General features: G+C 36.6%; 1 protein-coding gene across 1 annotated transcript; it reads right to left on the minus strand.

The window, feature by feature from the left end:
- Nucleotides 1–285: 285 nt before the first annotated feature.
- On the minus strand, nucleotides 286–22,789 carry cdc5l (CDC5 cell division cycle 5-like (S. pombe)). The gene is made up of 16 exons (XM_067368006.1): nucleotides 22,582–22,789; nucleotides 21,403–21,506; nucleotides 21,071–21,232; nucleotides 20,690–20,817; nucleotides 20,488–20,587; nucleotides 16,804–17,022; nucleotides 16,571–16,715; nucleotides 11,973–12,161; nucleotides 11,739–11,887; nucleotides 10,889–11,051; nucleotides 10,560–10,724; nucleotides 10,314–10,394; nucleotides 8,655–8,897; nucleotides 6,642–6,839; nucleotides 1,078–1,290; nucleotides 286–873 (listed from the first exon to the last, which is right to left on the minus strand). The coding sequence occupies exons 1-16, from the start codon at nucleotides 22,624–22,626 to the stop codon at nucleotides 769–771; spliced, it is 2,409 nt and encodes an 802-aa protein (XP_067224107.1). The 5' UTR covers nucleotides 22,627–22,789; the 3' UTR covers nucleotides 286–768.
- Nucleotides 22,790–24,187: the final 1,398 nt, after the last annotated feature.

Here is a 24,187-nt window from a genome sequence, read left to right on the forward strand (position 1 = left end):
GCTGCAGCCATAGCCTCCTTGTTAGAGTTGTTTTTGCACTAATACCAGACTTAATTTCACAAAATAAAAGAAAATAATGGATGAGGTAAGATTTTAAAAAATAAAATGAAGTGGCAAATAAAAATGAAAAAAAAAAAGTAAATCTAAAAAATACAAATAAAAGATGAAATGTCCAGCAAAATAAAAATAATCAATACCACAACACTTCATTACTCTCACATGTGCATAGTCAATCCCAGAAGACCAAATATGAAGCTCAAGTAAGATTTGAGAAGGAAAGAATGAAAGCTTTTGACAAACGTGCCACTCATTCACAGCATGGAGCAACTCAGTGCTGATGATTTATTTTGTAAATGATGTACATTTTCAATGCCAGTCATTCCAATTTACACCAGAAAAGGAGCAGAAGCTTCTTATATTCAGAACAAACCTTAAAATGGCTTGACATGGGAAAAACATACCAGAAAACAGACGATATTTACACTTACAAGGTTGTATTCGCACTAGTAAGACGAAAAACATTTTTAAAAACAAATCTGTGAATTAAATCCTGGTGTTCCTTGTGAGCAGCAGGTGAATCTCAAACTCAAAATTAAGAAGCTGAAAGCAGTTCATTAAAGCAGAAAGAGAAGGACCCACACAGTAAAGATATAAAACATGCTGATGTGCACACTGAAGTGGAATGGTAAGGCTAGACTTTAGGATTAGCACAAACAGCTACTGTACTGACTACAGGAGATGCAGAGATGTTGAGGATGAACGTCCCACTCAAAACTTCTGTGAAAGCGTCTGTTTCTCCAGGAGCAGGTCTGCGAATCTCTGCTGCAGCTCTTTTTCTCTGTCCTGTTGCCTCTGAACATCCTCTCTCAGGGCCTGGATAATGAAAGACAGTGTTGATGTAAAGTGAAATGATCAGGAAATTATTAACTTTGTAAGCAATTAATTTTAATAATATATAGACACACATACATACATACATTCATATACATTACATATCTATTAGATGTTCTGATACATGATATTACATTTGTGTTATGCTAAGCAGCTTTAATAGAGTTATATAATAGAGATTTTCACCTCCTGTCGGCGTGGAATGGCGTGGTCTTCCTGTTTCTTCAGCTCCTGGAAGGTGTGGAGCTCCACGTTGGCCTGTTCCACCTGATCCCAGAGTTCACTGAGCTGTTTGAGCAGACCCATGGCCCGAGACTGATACCCGCCCAGAAGAATCTTCATCTTCTTCTCCATCTTTGCCGCACGCTTGGCCTCTGTGGTCATGTGGCCTCTGTTGATCTATCATCGACACAGGAAGTGAGAACAGTTACAAACAAGACTGCAATCAGAATAATTTTAAAAGGACTTTGCACTGTGATTAAATAAACCACATGCAAAGTCTGATCTACCTGCTGCATGATTATTTTTTTTTTAACTGTGTTAAAAGAGTATCATGTGAAACTGTTTTTGCACTGATGCCAGACTTAATTTGTCTAGATAAAAAGAAAATAATGGATGAGTTGAAAAATAAAATATACATAAAAACTACATTTAAATAAACAATTAAAAAAAGTCAAATGTAAGACGCCATTTTCATTTAAAAATAAAACGCCAAGCAAAAGAAACACACAAACAAAATATAAATCAAATAAATAAAGTCCAAAAAAAACCCACAATAATCAAACTTTAATCACTGCTCAGTTGAAACAGTTATTGCTCGTCATGTTGCAATGGGAGGTCTGAGAAAAACCAGGATTCAATTCTTGCCTTCAGACACTGGCACCACGAAATATTGAAACCATTGCAAACGTAAACTATTTTCAGACGTTCAATTTTGCAATAATGTGTGACATGCATAAAAGCAGTGAATTCTACGAAGTTATGAGATGGAAACAAAAACAATAAACCTCCAATGTCAACACAGGCCTCAGAAACACACGCCATGTCTTTGGGCTTTAACAAACCATTATGCAATTATAATGGATCTGTTTTCATTTGAGCGCCTGACGTTTTCCAGCAAGTGTCCTGTTGCCAGCTGAAAGTCCTGACTGGGCATCTCTGGGTAAAACATCCCAGATGAACTGAGACACTGGGAGATCAGTGAGACCAGCACAACAGCAGACGCATGACTGTCAGCCAATGTAGATAATCTTAAAGTGAGTATCAGCTGATGAACTCAAGGCTATGAATACATTAAAAAAAAAAGAAAAAAAAAAAAAAGAAAAAAGTAAAACATCCTTTATTATATTTCATATTAATAAAATTAAATACAATTGTAAGAGATAAAATCGAAATTGAGAAAAAAAGTCAGAATTTTAGGAGTCGCAATTAGCTTTTTTAATTCTGTGAATAAATTGTGAGATGTAAACTGAGAATATCAAATATATTATATAACTACAGCTGAGGTCGGTTCATAAATGTGCTGTACAGATGCTGCCGGCATAAATCCTGGTGATTCTCTGAATGAGAGCAGCATGCCACGGCTTCCCTCTTTCCTGCAGGAACACAAACTCCCCCACGTCTCTGAACGTGCTGCTGTGTGAATGGCCTCCAAGTTTCCGCCACACGTTCCCAGCCAAGACACATGAACACAAACGCAGTCTTTGTGAAATGGGGGGTGTCCTAATGAACTGAAGCTCTGCACATCCTGAAACTGCAGGCCACTGGCTGTCTTACTGGTGGCAAACATTTCTGTCTGTGTTAAACCAAGCATGAATGCCCAGGAGAAGTTTAGAGCAGTCCTCATTAAAACAGAATTAACGGATTCATCACGGTTTCTTTTGACTGGTTAATTGCAAGGTTATCACACTGAATGGCTTTAAGGAGCACTGAGAAGAGATTGGAATTAATGGTCTCATATACTAAAAAAAATAAGACACTTGAGTGAATTCATACATGTTCTGTATTATAAAATAAACTTTATAGAATACAAAAAGATGAAATGTCTACCAAAAAATAAATAAATTTATGTAAAAAAAAAATTAAGGTAAAAGATAATATTTAAAAATAAATACAATACAATAGTGTTATCACGATACCAAAATTTGGACTTCGATACGATACCCAACTTAAATATCATGATACCGACTCTTAAACGATACTATGGCAAAAACCAAAAACCGCAGGAAAAGTAAATAAATAACATATGATATGACAGAACTTCTTTCTTCACGGTGCAGGCTGATGGGCTACTTCTGGATGCCACAAAGTTAGAGTTAGACTTAATATAATTTTTAATGTTTATTGTTTTCATACTCAAAATTGTAAATTATTTGCTGTTATGCTTTTTTTTTTTACATATTTAGGTGTTTTTGACCATAAAATTATTGTAAAAATTATATTACTGTAAATAATTAGAGCAATGTTACTAAAGCATATTGGTTTAAAATAACTATATACACTTCACATATTTATGTATTTTTAAATTAATTTTATTTTTGCAACCAGATATCACTTATTAAACTTAGACTCAATAATACACCTCTTTACCGAGGTCTGTTTGCACAATAAATAAACACTCATTTAATGTTTGAGAGCATAAACATAATGCTGGTATCACATTCACTAACCTGCCGCTCTTTAAATGCTTTGTTCAAATCGAGATATTTGACGGCAAGATGCTTTTGACTCCCTTCGCTTGCGCTATTTTGTAACATCTTTTGCAGACGGGCTTTGTGGTGTCTGTGGGCTTGATCTGTCTGTCGGCAATGGCACTCAAAGTACCGGTACTAATAAAATGAAGAACCAGACCGTTTTTAAAAGCAGGGTATCGCGATACCTTTCTAGTACTGGTATATCGTGCAACGCTACAATACAATAGAACCAAAACATTACAAAATCAATTACAAAAAAGGAGGAAGTACCCAGCAAAAATATAGTTTTTTACGATTGCTTAAACACTAAAATTAAAAATAACAGTTACTGAAACTAAACTCAAGGAGCAAAACCTTAGCCCAGATCTGCACAACTATAAGCACACTCTCTGCCTCACACTTTTTGCAAAACACTAAACACTTCTCTACATTAGACACAGAAATCTAATATAAAGTCACTTCTTTGCCATTTCAAGACATTGCTTTCTAAAATACCACACCTATAAACCAACTGATCAAACGTGGCCATCAGGTCTGGAGACACTTAGGTGCTTAACTTTAAACTCAACAATCAAGTACTATAAAAAGGCAAAAGGTGAGTTTGTGTCTTCAACAAATGGAAGGCAATGTTGCAGTAAGAGTGAGAAGGAGAAATATCATTTTGAATGTTCTGGGCCAACGTGGTGGTAACACACAATGTATGTTGCAATCACACAGAATGTGGTCCTCCACCAGCATGCCAACTAAGGCCCTTACAACACACCCACATATTCACATTTTAGACAGACTACACAAAATTGTCACAGCAGAAGACCAAATGGATGCAGAGCAGATGAGATACATTGTCATATGGGAAATCATAAATGTCCACCTATCTGCTCTGGTCTAAAACTAGTTCATTAGAGTCCACAATTTTCACTCCAATACATCCCACCATACTGTCCTTTCCTTAAACTTTTTTTTTGGGCATGGAAGGTTTACAATCTCCAGCCCTATGTCAGGATGTGCTAGGGCTGCACGATTAATCGCATGCGATTGTCATGCGTGTCTCATCAGTAAAGCCGGTTCTGTGATTAGCGGTAAATGTCCATCACCTGCTTTCAAATGGAGCGGCACTTAATATACAGAGCCGTAGTTCGCGGACAAGCTACGCAATATCGCGTTCATAATCGTAGATGAATCGCCTTCGATTATGAACACGATATTGCGTAGCTTGTCCGCGAACATTTTGCTTCGTGCATCTGGTTTCTGCAAGAGCACCTGTATTTGCAACCATACCTCTCGTTTCTTCACTATAAAAGCCGTTACGCAGTTGAGAGGAATAAACACACACTCAATTTGCCTTAGAAGCAGCGTGCTGCACGCACACTGCCCCCTGCTGTCGCATATTAGGAAATACAGCTGGCACTCAAAGTACCTCTGTATATTAAGTGCCGCTCCATTTGAAAGCAGGTGATGGACATTTACCGCTAATCACTAGTACTGCTAATCACAAGTACCGCTAATCACAGAATCGGCTTTACTGATGAGACACGCATGACAATCTCATGCGATTAATCATGCAGCCCTAGGATGTGCCTCATTCACCTTCATTTATATAGCGTTTTTTACAATGCAGATTGTGTCAAAGCAGCTTTACATTGATAATTGGTATATAATTTTTTCCTTTTAAAGAATAGTGTCAATGCAGGCAGATCAAAAGCACTGTTAAATAAATGTCAAGGACACTGTTGAATATCAAATGTCAAGTCAAATTAAATTAGGGCTGCACGATTAATCGTATTTTATCACGATAACGATATCTGCTTCTCTCGATTGATTTTAAATCGTCACGATATCGGCCCGCTCTATGAAAATGAACATAATTTGGAAATATTGGAAGTAATATTAGGAATTTCGCTGTTTTATCTTTTGAAGTTCCTAAAGGTTTTACCATTCAAGAGAATTCATGATCTAATTGATGCAGGGTCTGTGCAAGGATGGATTCACCATTCAAAAAGATTCTTCCCTCGCTGTCTTGCATGAGAGGACAACGCCTATGATGTGGATGAAGTGCTATGGCCAGATCCAGCTAGGCCAATAGTTGATGCTTAGGTGTTTTTTCTAAAAAAAGAAATTCATTTAAAATCATGCTTTTGTTTTGTCTCCACAAATGTTTTTGTTTGTGTAATATACTGTATTTAGAATATGTTCTGATTTTCAGTGCAAAATGTATCCTTTGGAAAGGCATTGATGTATTGAATGGTTTAACAATGTGGTGAAAAATAAATATTTTCATCAATGTGCAGTACTGATCTTGTGTTTTTTGTTGTTGTTTTTTTTGTCAATATTGTCAATATATTCATGTGCATTACTCTAACAATATCTCTGGAGATAAAAAAAAAAAATTTATATATATATATATATATATATATATATATATATAAAATTACACGTGTTTACGATTGAGCACATCAATCTGTAAATGAATGTAAATGAATCAAACAGAATTTGAATGTATGAACCATGTGTTCCACACAATGTCAAAGTTGGGTTTTGTTAAATTAATGTAAAGTTTTGAATGAAGTTTTTCATTTTGCAAAAGAACTGAGGTGTTCTGCTACTTGTGTGTGGATCTGTGAATTGTGTGTAGTGTTTTGACAAAATGAGCCTTGTTTTTAAAATTGTGCTTAAGCAATAGTAAAAAACTAAACTAAGAAAAATAAATGTAAAATATAAACTAAAAAATTAAATATGAAATACCCAGCAAAATAAAACTAAAATTATGTAACAAAATAAATAAAATATAATTAAATATAAGTAAATAAATAAATAAATAGAGAGATGAAACAAAATAAACACATTGCAGGTCTTTTAAGAGCACAAAGAATAGACTGGAATAAACTGTCTCTCACACTAAAATAAATAAATAAGGCACTCGAATGATTTTAACAAAACCCTGATTAATACTTCAAATCTTTGAACCTGAATATACCCAAATACACTCTTCTACAACGACGACGACGCCATCTACTGGATGCAAAGGGAGTGCGCAGAACACATTGAGGATGATCTTACCTCCAGCTTCTTCTCCATAGACTCGATTCTGTCCTTCTTGCTGGCCAGATTGGCTCGGGTGTAGCGGCTCTGTCCAGGCAGGTACAGGACCTGACTGTAACATTCCTCCCACACCTGATTATAAGCCTCCATAGACAAATCTCCATGACCCATCCCATGTTTCACCACCTCCATCTCCTGGACCAGCAGCTCTCCAGCCTGTCAAATGCACACATACAGCATGAGCCTACTGATGCACTGTGTTTGACTACAAAGAGTGATCTACTGTTATGATTGAACTGATGCCAAAAATAAAATTAAAAATTTTATTTTGCATAAAGGTTTTTTGCAATGTGACATTATTTCTGACCATTAAATATATTTACCCTCAATTTTCAATACTGTAATACAGTTAAGAAAATCATCATGTCTGAACACCAAAATGTGTATTTCTATTAAAATCAGCATACTAACCATGATGTATACTTAAAGGTGCCCTAGAACTTTTTTTAAAAAAATGTAATATAAGTCTAAGGTGTCCCCTGAATGTGTCTGAAGTTTCAGCTCAAAATACCCAATAGATTTTTTTTTAAATCATTTTTTTAACTGCCTATTTTGGGGCATAATTAGAAATGAGCCGATTCAGGGTGTGTGGCCCTTTAAATCCCATGCTCCACGCCCCAAGAGCTCGCAATTGCCTTAAACAACATTAAAAAAAAAAAAGTTTAAACAGCTAATATAACCCTCAAAATGGATCTTTACAAAGTGTTCGTCATGCAGCATGTCTAATCGCGTAAGTACAGTGTTTATTTTGATGTTTACATTGATTCTGAATGAGTTTGAGGCTATGCGCCGTGGCTAACGGCTAATGCTACACTGTTGGAGAGATTTATAAAGAATGTATAATGCACAAACACAACTTCAGACTGCAAGTGTTTAAAAATGAAAATAGTGACGGCTCGTCTCCGTGAATACAGTAAGAAACAATGGTAACTTTAACCACATTTAACAGTACATTAGCAACATGCTAACGAAACATTTAGAAAGACAATTTACAAATATCACTAAAAATATCATGTTATCATGGATCATGTCAGTTATTATTGCTCCATCTGCCATTTTTTGCTATTGTCCTTGCTTGCTTACCTAGTCTGTTGATTCATCTGTGCACATCCAGACATTCTGGACATTCCTTGTCTAATGCCTTTCATCCAGATGTTAATACTGGCTGCCCTTGTGTAATGCCTCAATCATGGGCTGGCATATGCAAATATTGGGAGCATACACCCTGACTGTTACGTAACAGTCAGTATTATGTTGAGATTCGCCTGTTCTTCGGAGGTCTTTTAAACAAATGAGATTTATATAAGGAGGAGGAAACAATGGAGTTTGAGACTCACTGTATGTCTTTTCCATGTACTGAACTCTTGTTATTTAACTAGGCTAAGGTAAATTAATTTTTTTAAATATAGGGCACCTTTAATTTGTCAATACATTTGCAACAACTAAAAAAGTTGATAAATTTGAATTTCATTATTGATCATATGCAGTACAATTGTTTCCCATTAAAAAAAAAGAAAATAAACTTTGTAAAAAGCCAATTAATCAAAGAAATAATTTATAGAATAACCAATCATTAAAATTGTTAGTTGCAACCCTAATGAAAAGTAATGACAGTAATGTAAATATGCATAATTTGGACCTTAATTATCCTAAAATAGGCTCAATTTTCATTATGCAAAATACTTTATTTTGGGGTGAATTTTGGGGTGATTCACCCTTCTAAGTAATTTGCCAGGCCACAGTGAATCTATACCTGCAGAATGACAAAAGCTCCAAGGATTCACACAGAATTTGAATGTCATATTTAAAATTCTAGACCTCTCCAAAGCCCTGCATGTTCCCAATTAAAATGTAATTAAATAATTTTATAATAAAGAACTCACAGATGTTCCTCCCAGATTAAATAAAAAAATAAAAAAAAGAAAAGTGCCTATGCCATGTGGGTCTAATAATTAACCAAAAGAAGCAAACCTTTTTGAGCTCTTCTTCTGAGATCTTATCGTAGGGCGTTTTCTCCAGGTAGGTGATGTGCTCTGCGTTGTTGGAGCTGGATCCCACTCCTTTACCCTTCTTGGCCTGGACATCACTGAAGGGGTGATGCAGACAGTCATAGTGGATCATGGTGATCATTTCCTTCTTGACAAGTTCTTCGGCTTGCTGCAGGTCCGTCAGAGGTGGCTCCACATTATGAGGCCGGAGTATGGTCTCATTCACCTGAACACAGAGGCATTGTTGTAGGCTACCCTTATGACTTCATCTCATGGCTGTGGCTGTGTCTGTGTCTCTGTCTATATATAATATACACACACATACATATACACACACACATATATACACATATATACACATATACACATATATACACATCTATTTATTTATTTATTTAATTTTTATTTTTTTTTACCTAGACCTATACATTTTATTTATATTCAATTCAATTTTTTTCAAAAAGCACAACATTTTGTTTTTACTCTGAGTGTACACAAATAAAAGAAGACATTCTATAGTTTCAATTGATATATTACTTATGTCTCTATGACAAAAAATTACGGAGTATTTTAAGTCTGTTTTGCTGCAATGTGAAAAAAATCCTGCAAAATGCGCCGGCGCGTTACCCGACTCCAGAGAGGTAATGTCTTATTATGCCGCTTTCATTGTCGCTCAGATCGTCTTCAGAATCAGTGAGCGCTTGTTCATAAGCATCCGGCTTGTCGAAGAAGTACTTCAAAACATTTTCGGTGTAACGGCCACGGTTCTTCATTGAATTTTGATATCAGCTAGAGCGCTGCATAGTAAGTAGCCACGCTTCCCAGTATGGAAATACACACAGACAATAACACGCCCCTACTGCGTGCTAGAATCTCCGAAAAACAAGCCGATTTCAACCTCAAAATGTACGCTTTTAAATATACCAATACTGCTATCTCAAACACGGAAAGGCTTCTTCATGATCTCAACTAACAGATTCTGCAAAAAAACGAAAATCACCAATTTTGAAAAAAAAATGCTTCTTTCTCATTTTGCTCAAGAGTTGTGCTGCCAACTTGTGTCCCTGGTTTCCGTGACGGGTCATTCATTCATTCATTCATACATTCATACATTCATACATTCATACATTCATACATTCATACATACATACATACATACATACATTCATACATTCATACATACATACATACATACATATGCTTATTTTTTACTTCTTAAAATTTTACTGTACAAATTAATGAAGCAAAAAGGACCAACTAGTCAATAGTAAAAAGTGGTGAAAAGTTTGTACATTACAAATGTCACAGTATGTTGTTTCGAGTTTCAAATTTATATAGCACATAAAAAAAAAAAAAAAAGCAAGGCTGATCAAAGAGCTGAACAACCACATAGATACACTATGACACCCCCCCCCCCATAATAAATAAATAAATATATATATATATATATATATATATATATATATATATATATATATATATATATATATATATATATATATATATATATATATATATATATATATATATATATATATATATATATATATACACACATTTATTTAATTTTACTTAACAATAATAACCCTGTTGGGACATATTGGACAGGGAGCATGTATGGGACGTGCATGAATGTCCTCACCTCTGAAGGTCTTGGTAAATCTCTCTGAACTGGTGTGTGTCTCTGACGCAGCTCCTTCTCCCTCTCAGCATCTCTGGCGGCCTGTGGAAATGTCACACAAGATAAATAACACCAAAAACAAATAAACAAACACTAAATACAGCACCCTCTGGATCTTGAGCGAACCGCTTTATGAACATCGGTGTGTTTGCAGATTTCAAAAAGGTGCATTAGAAGCTGACAGGTCACAGCGTTTAGTCAACTGACCTGTTTACGCAGTTCTATCTCGGCTGCATCCTCCACGAAACTCTCGTCCACCTCTGCTTCCTCCAGCTCTTTCTCAGCGTTTTCAGGAAGAACAATCTCAAAATCATTTTTTGGCACCGGCAGAGACATCAAGCCCAACTTGAGCTGCTCACGGGACTCCCTTTGCTGGAAGAAACAGAACACATCTAACACACCAGAACACATCCATGATGCAAAAACACGCTGCTGACATCTCTGACATACCTAAATCAAATTGGCTTAGACTTGCATTTAAAATCAAAATTGCATTAAATCCACTTAAAGACAATTATCGAAATGATTTAACGCACCAAGTGTTTTGCAAAAGATGGGTCGCTGTAGTCCACACTACCCTCCTCTGTGTTAATGTTGAGTTTGTCCCGCAGCGGGGTCCTGCCTGGGGTCACACCCACCAAGGGTTTAGGGGTCATTCCACCCTGTGGGGTCATGCCCTCGGCTCCATGGCTGGGGGTTCTGGGAAACCATATTCAAAAAGGCTTTATTCACACAAATCATTAAACTGATATTTAGCATATACTTTAATATTCTAAAAAATCAGATGCAGATAGATAACAACTGGTTCAAAATACAATACTGTTCAAAAGTTTGGGGTTGGTAAGATTGTTTTTAAAAAAAATTTGCTTAAAGTCACCAAGACTGCATTTATTTAATTGAAAATACAGTAAATAATGTGATGTGAAATATTACAATTTAAAATAACTTTTCTAATTGAAAAAATTGCATAATGTAATTTATTCCTGTGATGCAAAGCTGAATTTTTCTTCGACACTCCACTACATGATGTAGTGACGGATCACGTGCACTCCACTGATTTCACTCCTATTGGTTGCTCCTCCTGAAAGTCTCTTCATTCGCATAAAAATGAAACATCTAAAACTTTGTCGCGCCACTGGACATGCCAACATCCTGTTGTCAACAGTCACTGTCGCTTGTTTCTCTGGAAATCGAAACCAGCTCTCCATTGAAATGAGATTGTGCCACTTTGTCGCTGCATGTTGCTTGTAATATGAATGCAGTTTTACTTCTTTAATATGGCATTTTATTTTTGAAGACATTTTACAAAACTCAAATACTAGGATTATGAACATGCTAAGCTACATTTTCCATTTAAAAGTCCACATTTTCATGCATAACGGGTACCTGAAGGGTGTAGACAGCACGGTGTTGGGAGTCTGGACCACCTGTCTCTGTGGTGTGACACCAGAGAAGTCACTCTCATGGAGAGGGGTATTCAGCCCTCCTTTAAGAGGGGTGTCCACATTCGTAAGTGCCATCAGGTTCTGGGCTTCCTGTGGGGATAAAAGAACAGAGCTGTGAGACTCAGGGCAGAACACAAAACAACTAGTTTGAAAAGTGTGCGAAACTGGACCAAACCTGCAGGATCTTGTCCTGTGCCGCTGGAGTTCTGGGTGTGCGCAGGGCCATGGAATTATTGGTCACGTTGTATTCAGACAGAAGAGCGCTGGAGGCCGAGTTAGTGATTCCAGACTCCTCAGCGGTCTGACGGGCAACTTCGCTGGCCTGACCCAGCTTGACAACCTCCTCCAGCTCAGCATCAGAGATCTAAATTCAAATCAAATCCATAAAAAATGTAGTTACTTAAACTATATGCAAATCTATTATAAAAACACATTGAGTGGCTAATGTGTTGATTAGTGTTATTTTAGATTTATATACTATTATAATATTTAATATTTTGAATTTGCTTTTAATTTTAATTTTAGTTTAAAATGTAGTAATTTATGTGCTTTTGTCTACTCTAGTCAAATCACTTTTAGTTATATAGTGCTTTATATAATACAGATTGTTTTATAGCAGCTTTACAGTGATGAATGATACAGGAAAATTACTGAATGATGCAAATTTCTCAATTCAGCTGTACAGCAGCTCTAAAATAAATGGGGTCTTATCTAGCGAAATGATCGGTCATTTTCTACAAAAATACAAATGTAAATTCTTTATAAACACAAATGATTGCCTTGCACGTGCTTCCGCTTTCTGTATTCTTCAAAAAGCTTACGCTGTATGTCCTACGCCTTCCCTCTTCAACTTATGGAACAAACATTTTTTTTCCATAAGTAGAATAGGGAAGGGTAGGTACGCCAGAGCACGTACACACCTCATGTACCGGATGCCGTGCGCCCTCACAAGTCAGTTGACAGTGGTGTATTAGAGGTAAAAAAAAAAATATATATAAATACTGTTCGGTTTTTCACACAAACCAATCATTTACTGTCTAAGGACGTCAATGTGTCATCAAGAGCTGCAGGGTTTAATTTGGATTTGTCTGTGCATGTTTTTTTTTACTCTCATTGGGTCTCATTCATGAAACAAGAGCAGAAAGAATTTGTGTAAATCGTGTGTAAAGTGGTTCTGCCGTAAATTTTCGGATTCATTAAAATGTTCGTATTTTCCAAATGTTAGTTGGTACGAAAGAAATCTACACCTGCTCCCAGTCACGCGTAAATAGTGCGTTTAACATCCGAACGTTTTGCTCATTAATAAGGCTGCATTTTGTGTGAAATGTAATTTCCACCACAGTCATTTCCACCACACTGCCCTCTGTGGTGGAAAAGACAGCATGTGGTGGAAATGACATTTATGGTTAAGAAGTACAATTGATATGGATAGTGGGAGTATAGTTGTGTAATACTTTTTATAACAATACACTTTATTGCCAAAAGTATTAGGACACCCCTCCAAATCATTGAATTCAGAAGTTCCAGTCACTTTCACAGGTGTGGGTCACTATTAGGAGCTCAGTGAACTCGAGCGTGGTACCGTGATTGTGCAATAAGCGCATTTGTGAAAATTCCTCACTAGTAAATATTCCACGGTCAACTGTTAGTTGTATCATAACCGAATGAAAGCAATTGGGAACAACAGCAACTCGAAGTGGTACAGTAGGCCACGTAAAATCACAGAGCGGGGTCAGCGCGTGCTGAGGTGCACAGTGCACAGAAGTCGCCAACTTTCTGCAGACTCAATAGCTACAGACCTCCAAACTTCATGTGTCCTTCAGATGAGCTCAGGAACAGTGTAGAGAGCTTCATGGAATGGGTTTCCATGGCCGAGCAGTTCCATCCAAGTCTTACATTACCAATGCAATGCAAAGAATCGGATGCAGTGGTGTAAAACACGCCGCTGCTGGACTCTAGAGCAGTGGAGACGTGTTCTCTGAAGTGAGGAGTCACAATTCCCTGTCTGGCAATCTGATGGACGAGTCTGGGTTTGGTGGTGGCCAGGAGAATGGTACTTGCCTGACTGCATTGTGCCAAGTGTAAAGTTTGGTGGAGGGGGATTATGGTGTGGGGTTGTTTCTCAGGGGTTGGGCTTGAACCCTTAATTCCAGTGAAAGGAACTCTTAAAGCTTCAGCATACCAAGACAATTTCATGCTCCCAACTTTGTGGGAAGTTTGGGTATGACCCCTTCCTGTTCCAACATGACTGCGCACCAGTGCACAAAGTAAGGACCATAAAGACATTGATGAGTGAGTTTGGTGTGGAGGAACTTGGCTGGCCTGCAAAGAGTCCCGACCACAACGTGATAGAACACCTTTGGAATGAATTAGAGAGGAGAGTGTGAGCCAGACCTTCTTGCCAACATCACTGCCTGACCTCACAAATGTGCTTCTAGAAGAATGGTCAAAAATTTCCATAAACACACTCCTAAACCTTGCTGAATAGCTCCATATTAAACCCTACGGATTAAGAATGGGATGTCATTAAAGTTCATAAGCACTAAAGGCAGGCGTCCCAAAACTTTTGGCAATATAGTGTGTTACAATACTTTTTATATTTATAATTATATTATGATTTATTTCTAAATTATATTACTTTTATATTAATTGATTTCATTTTTTTTCTATTTAAGATGACACCTAAGACAACAAAAGAAAGGTCACAGGCCTATAGGGACAAAATAAAAGCTGACCCTATAAAATATGAAGGAGAGACTTAAAAGAGACAGATCTGTCAAACGCTCTCTCTCACACACACATGCAAACATACACACTCACACATTCAAGGTGCTCAATTTTCCACATTCCACACCTCCGTTTAAATGATACAGTTTCAGGTGTTCTTTACAATTACTCTTTACAGAAGATAAGTATTCATTCAAGAGACCAATAAGAACATTTCAGTATCAAACTCTCAAAATTATATAGCCTCATAATTATCTCACAATGTTGAAATTTTGATGCATCATTTATTGCTTATATTTTTACCTTGCCATCATTTGTGTGGGTTATTTACAGTATGCACTGTAACTTTCATCTGTGAGACAAATCTTGTTTTATACATCAAACTCAGCACTACGCTAAAACAGGTGTGGTTATGTTTAGTGATTCTGTGAATTGAGTTTAATGAGTGTGAAGACTTTAAGTTTTTTCTAATAAATATTTCTACTGTTTCTCTACATTCACATTAACTCATTGTCATTTCCACCACACCCTGTCATTTCCACCACTGCCCTGTCATTTCCATCACCACACACATTTTTAAAAACTATTAAAAAAGTTCTCATCACACATTAAAAATGTATCCACAATTTATGAGATCATGCTCTACTTAATATAAAAATTATAGTTATTTATTTTCTAATAAACTCTTACCCAAACCAATATTAAATTTCAGAGTGTGACAGGTGTACAGTTCAGCATTCGGTCCTTAGGGCAGTTGATTTTATCTCATTGGCAAATGTATAATTAATGTACATTGTGGAAAAACTGGTAAAACTAGTTACAAAAATGATCTTAGATAATTCTTGAGTGGCATAAGTTATTCTATTTTTAAATAATAGCTGTATATTGAGATGTGGTGGAAATGACATTTGTTCATTGCAGGTCGGAAAAAATGTAAAATATTAACAATTTCTCTTGTAATCTAAGTTTGTCCTCTTACAGACCTTAAAACTAGAGAAATTATTTAAACTTATGAGAATGTGTTACATGACTTTTGAACAAGTTTATTTTATTCAACTTCACAAGGCTAAAAGTGCCCCTAGTTGAAGAAACGCCCATTTACAGCATTTTGAAAAAAATATTATATATAGTAATCACATACGTTTTTTCTTTTTACTTTTGTTGTGAGAGCCAGTAATAAGCTGCGTTCACGTCACCTTGTATTTACCGCCATCTTGAAATGACGTTTTATTTGGAGCTGTTCACGTCCTTTTGGTCCTTGGACTGGAAATTATGCGTTTCCATGGCACCACTATCAATGCCTAATAAATCAATCTACAGCGGTCAGGTGGTATAGTGGCCACATGTTACATGTGGGAGCTTTCAGAAAACTCCCAGCTTACAAACTGTAATTACGAACTCTACGAGGACGTGAACGCTTTTTACAAGCTAGAATCTTGTAACTACAGGAATTACGAAGACGCGTGAACGCACCTATAGCATCTGCAAACGGAGCACTTTAATCAAATAATGAATTGATTTCAATAGGGCTGGGCAAACTATGGAACTTGTTTCCTATAAAATGGCCAAAATCCTTCATTTGGTGTCATAAAATGATGCCCATATATAGTTGTCAGTCGGATTTAATGGGCGGGATTTATGGTAATTGAGAATGAACGTGCACACGCGTCCCATTTACGACTGATTGGAATTCATTAACACACATACATATTTCACTATCACTTCTGACGTTTACGAAGTATTTGTGAATCAGGAGGAGAGTTTTCGGGAAAGTCTGTTTACTTGCAAATCACTCACATATTTACTCGTATATTTACGAATGTTTCATGAATGAGACCCATAGATTGTATTCCCATTGACATGCATTATATGACTGACAGACCGCAACGGTTGGAGTTAAAAATCATTATTTGTGTTCTACTGAAGAAACAAAGTCACCTACATCTTGGATTCCCTGGGAGTAAGCAGATAAACATCAAATTTTCATTTTTGGGTGAACTATCCCTTTAACCACGGAAAAGATGGTAATGTTTGTGCTGAATTGACCTGTGGTGCCGGAAGAACCAGTTTGCTTCTCTTCTTTGTGAACTCTGACACCCCACTGGTCTGCAAGATGGCCGAAGGCAAATCGGACTCCTTCTTCTTTTTGATCTTCTGTCTGTCCTTCTTTCGGTCACGATCCTCCTTTTCACTATACACAAAAGAGCAGAGGGGGTGATCAAAAAAATGTCCATTCAAGCCACTGGACTACGTGCAGCTCAACACATGACCCCGCTCACCTCCTGAGTTCTCCATCCAGATGCTGCTGGCGCAGTCGTTTGAAGTCAGGTTCCAAAGGATCATACAGCTCCATGGACGTATCGTAGAAGCCCTGTGCGGGTTTCTTTTCAAACGGGATCTCAGCATTATAGTCGACACCTCTCTTCTTCTTGCGCTTCTTCTGGATGTCAATGCCTGCAGCTCGCAGCTCCCTGCGCTTCTGAAGTGCTGCCAGACGACTTTGGAAAACAACAGAGGGAAAACAGTGGAGACAGCTTTATTAAAAACTCCAACACTGTGAGAACTAATAAAATCCTCAGTCAACTACACTTTTTCAGATCATAAAATCAACACTCACTAGAGTTATTTTAGTTAGGTATAACTAGTTATATTTGCCATTTTTTGGCTGAAAAGTTTTTCTGTTTGGCCAGTGTGTCATAAACAGGACTTTTATTTTGACGACGTGTCAAACAGCACTAAGCACTTTTGTTTTGACAGCACTGAGAACACCAGCACCTGAGCACAGCCGTCCCCTTCTCTGTCTTTATTAGTTTATCTTTATTAAAAGGTGATAAAGAGGATCTTTTCGTCAACTGAGAAACCAAAGACTGTTAGTGAGTTTTTGAAATGAGCGCATGCGTAAGAACAACCCCCCTCCTTTCGAGGGAACGCCTCCCAAAACGTGTGCACGAGTATTGGAACACGAGTGTTTACCACCGGCATTCGCTGTGTCGTGTAAGTGGATTCATTATGTCGGACTCACCTCAGGTAACTCAATCTGCAGGTGTTACTCCTGTCTCCGGACAAAAACATTGCATGCGGCGCCTGTAGAGTGTGGAAAGTTACTGGAGCGCGCAGCCGCGCACATCTCGCACAAGGAACGTCATGGTAGTGATTGACAAGCCAGAGGGCCAATTGGCTGATGTTTTTAAGGCCCTACCTTGTGCACAGATGCTGTATATTAATATTATTCCTTTCAGTGCACCTAATAAAGTCTTTTATCAGTTAGTAAAGACAGTTTCAAGTAATATTGCAAAAATGTATAAAACAAAACATCCTCTTTAGCACCTTTAAATAGAACTGTTAAATAAGGTCAACTGTATACAACAAAAGTATTATAGCATTTACTTTTCTATTAGTAATAGAATGGCATACACTATAATACCAAAGTCCCTCTCTCATCTACTGTCAACATTCAGCAAATACTCATTTATATCACTTAAACAAGTCTTTGACTATCCAATGAACATTTTATTGTGCAAACCTTGCAGACTTTGTCGAATACAGCTGTTCCATCTTCTGAAGTGTGCATTTGTAGGCTGCATGAACGCATGTATTTTGTCCGTGTGAATTGAATGCCTCCACTGGAGACGTTCTTTAAACCCTTGACTTCAAACTATGCTGTGCTATATACATGTCTTTTATAATGGCTAGTCAATTTAAATTTTGTTGTTCAATAAATATTTTATATAAATAATATGCCATATTTGGTATTGAGAAAGGGTGAATATCAGTGAAAGTTACATTACACTATTAGATGGTGGCAAAGACTCTCTTTATGTGTGAGTCAGAACAAGGAAGTTGTTTTAGCGCTGTGTGAAATCCCTTTAACTTTTAAATGACAAAGACATCACTTTCCTCAGTGTACATTCAAACAGATTTTTTATAATGGATCTAATTTCATGGACCTCAGCCTTAAGAAAGAATGCTATATCAGATGCATCACGCAGGTAACACTCTTTTAGTCAATCTCCCTCCATAATACCATAATCTATAAAATACAATCACTTGTGCCGTTGAACTGTTGTATAAAACAACCTATTCACATGAAAATGCGTATCAATAGTACACATTTGATCTCTCAGAATATATATGGCAAAATGTGTTTTGGCATGCATATGATACATTTTTTTTTGCGTACATATTGCCACAGTTCCTTAAAAGACCGTCCATACCGGCTTGATGAATACAATCCTCAACTGGATGGAACTGAAATAAATACTTTGATTGTTGCAATCCTATCAGACTTATGATAGCAACCTGATTGTAACAAAGCACTGTTCGCCAGAGGAGAACTGCCCCCCCACCCCTCTCATGTGATCGGGTTGTATAAACGCAATATCACACTTGTAGCCCTGTAATATGGCTGTATATCAGCACGGCTGTGATTTGGCCGCAGGTAATCAGCCATATTGCACGGCTACGAGTGCGATATTGCTCATGTTATGCAGGTAATACATGTATAATAAATGTTAACTGAAAAAATGTTAGGGCTGTGTATTGCCAAGAATCTGGCGATACGAAACGTATCATGATACAGGGGTTACGATACGATACTTAAGAAAGGTGACATATTTCAATATTTCTTGTTTTTTTAGAAAGAGGATCTAATTTTAGAAAAAACAGTCTTGAAGAACACACTACCATATGCATAAAACCTGACAAACAACTTTATTTTATTTAATCAATACAGTATAATTTGCATTTATATCACTAATCACTATGTTGTGCAATTTATGGGAAAATAGTAAAGTGACTGCAGGATTCTTTAGGTGTATATGTTTTAAAGGTTCACAGTATAGCAGTTTTTAATTTCTAAACTTTTTAACAACAGTAAGTGTTTAGTCCATTTCATGACTGAATGTCTGTTTTATATTTAATACTGTAAAGCTGCTTGCTTTAAAAGCAGTCTATTGTATAAAGTGTTATTTAAATAAACGTGCCTTCACTGAAGTGCTGAACAGAGATGGTGCAAACATATCCACACTACTATGATCAGATGCTATCTTTCTGCTGCCACCGCTGTCATTTTGATGTGTGTTTATTTTGTTACTGAGTGGAAAGCATGCAGTACATACTACATATTCTATCGAAGGCCTCTCTCAGCAGCGTGGACAGCGTCGGAAAATATTAGTGAGCTTTCAGATTCAATGCGTTTCCCGAGTTTTGGATTTTAACATGGCCTATTTTGCAAACAACTTACTCTTGTCAATCTCCTTGGTGGCTTCTTTATAGTTGAAGCCAAAATGAGTCCACACTTCGCCTCTGTATACCACGGAAGCAGAATAATTCTGGCTGCATCCCAAATGGTGCACTTCATGTGCACTTTCGGTCTTGTGGACTTGTCGCTGCGTGCATGTGTCCGTTAAGTCCACGAGACCTTAGGGTGTCCCATTCATCATTTTAGGTTTTAGATGGATGCCTGCAAGCACCCCCTTTGAGGCCGTTATGCGCCCTCGATGCTGAGCCCGCAAGTCTGCGAGCTACGCAGAGGATTTTCCCGGCAGTCATAGTGGCATTACGTCACGAAAGTGCAGACTCAGAGGAAGACCGCGAGGGTTTAGGGTGCCATTTGGGACTGGGCCAAAATCGTTTTGGGAGCTGGGTTTGCTAATGCTAATGTAAATAAATAGATCGTTTTTTTGAGAATCGATACAGTATCGCCAAACATAATATTGCGATATTCACGTGTATCGATATTTTCTTACACCCCTAAAAAATATTTATTTTATTTCAGCTACTTGCTAAGTCACTTAATTTGACTGTCCTAATTTTTTTTTTAGACTTAAAAAAAAAAAAAAGACAAAAACACACAGCAAAATAAACAAAAAAAATAAAATAAAAAATCTAATAATAAGTTATAGTAGTATCTCAAAAGATAATTCAATGTTTCCCCCAAATCTCTCCTAATGACAAGATCTTACCGTGCTTCCTCCAGCTGTTTCTCTCTGGCCTTCCGCTTTGCCTTCTTGCCTTGTGTGTTGGCCAATCTAGCTCTGGCTTCAGACAGCATCTCCAGCTCATCTGCACAAGCATTTGTGAATGTTATGCTTTTTCTTTTCCATTGCAGTGTTAAAGAATTTCTTTTTTTTCCCCCTGGACATTACGTTTAACAGACACCCTCACCTTCATCCATATCCACAGGGTCAGGTCTGGCTGGTTTGGTCTCAGGGTTTGGGTCGATCTCTCCTGGTTTTAGTTTGCGAGGATCATCGCCCACATCATCTTCATTCTCTCTCTGAGCGGCTTTATCTCTGCGGTCATAAAGAATTCATTCAAGTTTATCCTGATTCTGCAAAAAGGTGCATGCAAACATACAAAATGACATAGCAATTGCATAGAATTACATTTCCATAACCTGACTAAAAAAAAGTCATGGATTAGAGTGGATTGTGAAAAGTTCAACTATAACAATATTGATTTACATTATTTTTACCCAACATAGTACAAACTGTTTGACTGAAAGTTATTACATGTTTGTATTCTGCATCAAACAAATGTACTTACAGCAAATATTCATAATGCTCCAGACATTGAGCGGCCGTTCGTCCAATGATGGGGGCGATTGTTCTCCACTGAGTGGGCATCAGTTTGGCCAAGTGAAGAAGTTTCTCCTCTTCCTCACGTGACCATTCTGTTTTCTTAATGCTAGGATCCAGCCACTCATACCTGCATGAAACACATCAGTGAAATGCATATGTATTCATTACAGTTTCTCTTTAAGGAGATTGTTTAAATGCACCCATGATGTTCAAAAATGCTGTCCAGTGTCTAGATATGCTGATCATTAGATTCTGAGACATCTCCTGAATGAAACTAACTCAAAGATTTAAACTCACCATCTGGCTTTACACTGTTTTGCTGATTTGCGGTGCAGCAGGGATGCGATTCGAGACCACTGATTTTTGCCATATTTCATTACAGCTGCTTTGAGAATTTCATCCTGTTTATAAATCACACAAAATACATGAATAATTAAAAAGGTCTAACTTAACAGAGACAGAGTAAATGAAAATGGAGCAACAACAAGACTCAAAAATGACAGATTATTTTATATTACTAACCTAACTTGAGCTTTGAAAAGTTGCAAATTGTAAATTAAATCTAAAAAAGGTGAAATTATTTCAATTATCCACCATAATAAACTAAAATGACTTGAATAAATTTATCTCACAAGATAGAAATGTTGAAAAAGCCAAATAAAATAGAAATAAATTATATGTAAATAAAATAAATAATCACAGACTTAAGACACTGTTACTATGCTAACTTTGAAAAGATGCAAATTGTAAATTAAATCTCAGAAAAGGGTTAAATTATTTCATTGTTCCACCATAATAAACTAAAATTACCTGAATAAGCCTCTCAAAGGTTAGAGTACTTGTGTATCAAAGACACATCAGTGTCCGTGAAAAACAATGCAAACGTCACTTTTGAGCAGAATATATTTTGTTAATGCGTGCGGTGCCACTAACAAACAAGCTGTAAATGAATAAATACAAATAAATAGTCTCTACACACGACCAAAAACCATAGTTGGAAAACACCTATACATTACAGATAAATTGACTTAACATGCACGTGTAATTTAACGTTTGAAAAAAACATATGATTACTAAAATGTTATTATTGTCTAATGTTTGTGCTCAATCTTGACGTATAATGTCACCCAATATTTAAATAAGGTCTAATTAATAATCTAGCCTAAAACAAACAAACAATCTAAAGTGTGTGGGTATATGAACTTTTGGGAAAACTACGGTAACGTTAAATTCATTCTTATTTTTGATATTTTATTAACTCAAAAAATATATGATTCATAAAAATGTAAAACATACAACGTGAGCTGCAAGGCATTTTACACCACAACATTAAAAAAAGAAGAAAAATGAAACCACAGGAACGCGAATACGTGTACAATTCAGATAAATAAGTATTATTTGACGTTTAAATGCCTTCAATTAATGAAAATGCTGTTCAGTTTTAATGCTAAAATAGTGTATGTTTTCTAAACAAACCTCAGTGTTGCGCCACACGCCTCCTTTAATCATAATCCGCGGCATGTTGGCGATTTAAAGTCTTCACACTCGCTCGCGCAGTAAAATCTTGTTCTGGAACCTAAAATATGTGAAATTAAAATAAAATAAGAGAAATAAACTTTGAGTTTACGCTGCAGCACGTTAAACTGCAGATGAGGAAACCGAAATGGCTGCGAACGCACAGAACTGTGGGAATCAAGCTCTTCTTCTATTGATTCGTACGTGCTCCGTGATGTCTCTTGAACTCAATAACGCCCCCCAGGTCAGAGAGGCGAATGGCATGCTCAGCAAATTGCGCGTTCTAGACTAGCCTTCGTTTGTATTATTTGTTTAAATCATGTTTGTTTTCTGCGTTTAATTTGTTATATAGTTTTGGTTATATGATATTGCACCATACATTAGTAAACGGTGTGATTTTAATTGTGATTTATAAATAAACTGAAACTTTGTGAAAAAGTAGCCTATGCTTTTTATGCAAATTATAAACCCACTATTTTATTTACATATTTACATACGTAGAATTTATTTCTATTCTATTGTATTCTATCAACATTTCATTGTGTTGTTTGCAATTGTTGTAATTTGTGTCAGTTGCTAGTTTACACTTGTAAAGCACAATTGCATTGGATTTGTTTGAAAGGTGTTATATAAATAAAGTTTTAATTGATTGATTGATCTGTAAGTTCAACTTCTAACTTTGGAATGCTGGTATAATAAGGAACTGGTAGAGCAGTTCTTTTTGGTCCATCTTTGAGATGTGGAGCTGCATGTCTGGAACATCTAGTAATTGAAAAGACATTGTGACATCTGACGTTCCACTGAATGATTTCAGAAGCTTGGAATGATGTTTGATGTGTTTTCGAATGGAAGAGCATGATGTTCAGCTTCCAGAACATGCCAGCGAGGAAGCCCATCAACTCTGAAACATCGCTTTCTATGGAATCTCATTTATTCTCAACAAATATTCGAAAGTCAGGCTCAAAGTACCAGGAATTAAACCACTATAGACATTTGAGGACAATAGTAACATGCTTCTAAAATCTTGAAAAAAATTATAAATAATTATTTATTACTTAATGAGTAAGATTGATGTCTTTGAACTGCATATAAAACTTATTCCATTTGGATTGCAGTTTTAAAGGGTTAATTCACTTGAAAAGGAAAATTCTGTCATTATTTACTCATGTCATTCCAGACTTTTGAAATGCAAATGAAGATATTTTTAATGAAATCTGAGAGATTTCTGTCCCTCCATTGACAGTCCACACAACTGCCACTTCAAACTACTGCTTTAAAAAATTCATAAAGAGATCGTTCTCTTATATGAATTGGGCGGATTTCTGTCCAAATTATTTGAAGAGTCACGATCACTTTATATAATGAATTTATATGATAATTTAATAGCTTTTATTCACATTCATCAACGCACACATCATTTATGGTAAATGGAAGCTTAAGTATATGTTGCTATGCGAGAAACAATGACGTTCATTCTTGTGTTACGCATCACGTTTGAGCCTCCGGGACCTTCTGTTTATGTTCGCTGATCATTGTTTATATGTGAATAAAAGCCTAAATTCAATCT

The sequence above is a fragment of the Chanodichthys erythropterus genome, chromosome 18 (genome assembly GCF_024489055.1).
Source record: "Chanodichthys erythropterus isolate Z2021 chromosome 18, ASM2448905v1, whole genome shotgun sequence".
Classification (NCBI taxonomy): domain Eukaryota; kingdom Metazoa; phylum Chordata; class Actinopteri; order Cypriniformes; family Xenocyprididae; genus Chanodichthys; species Chanodichthys erythropterus.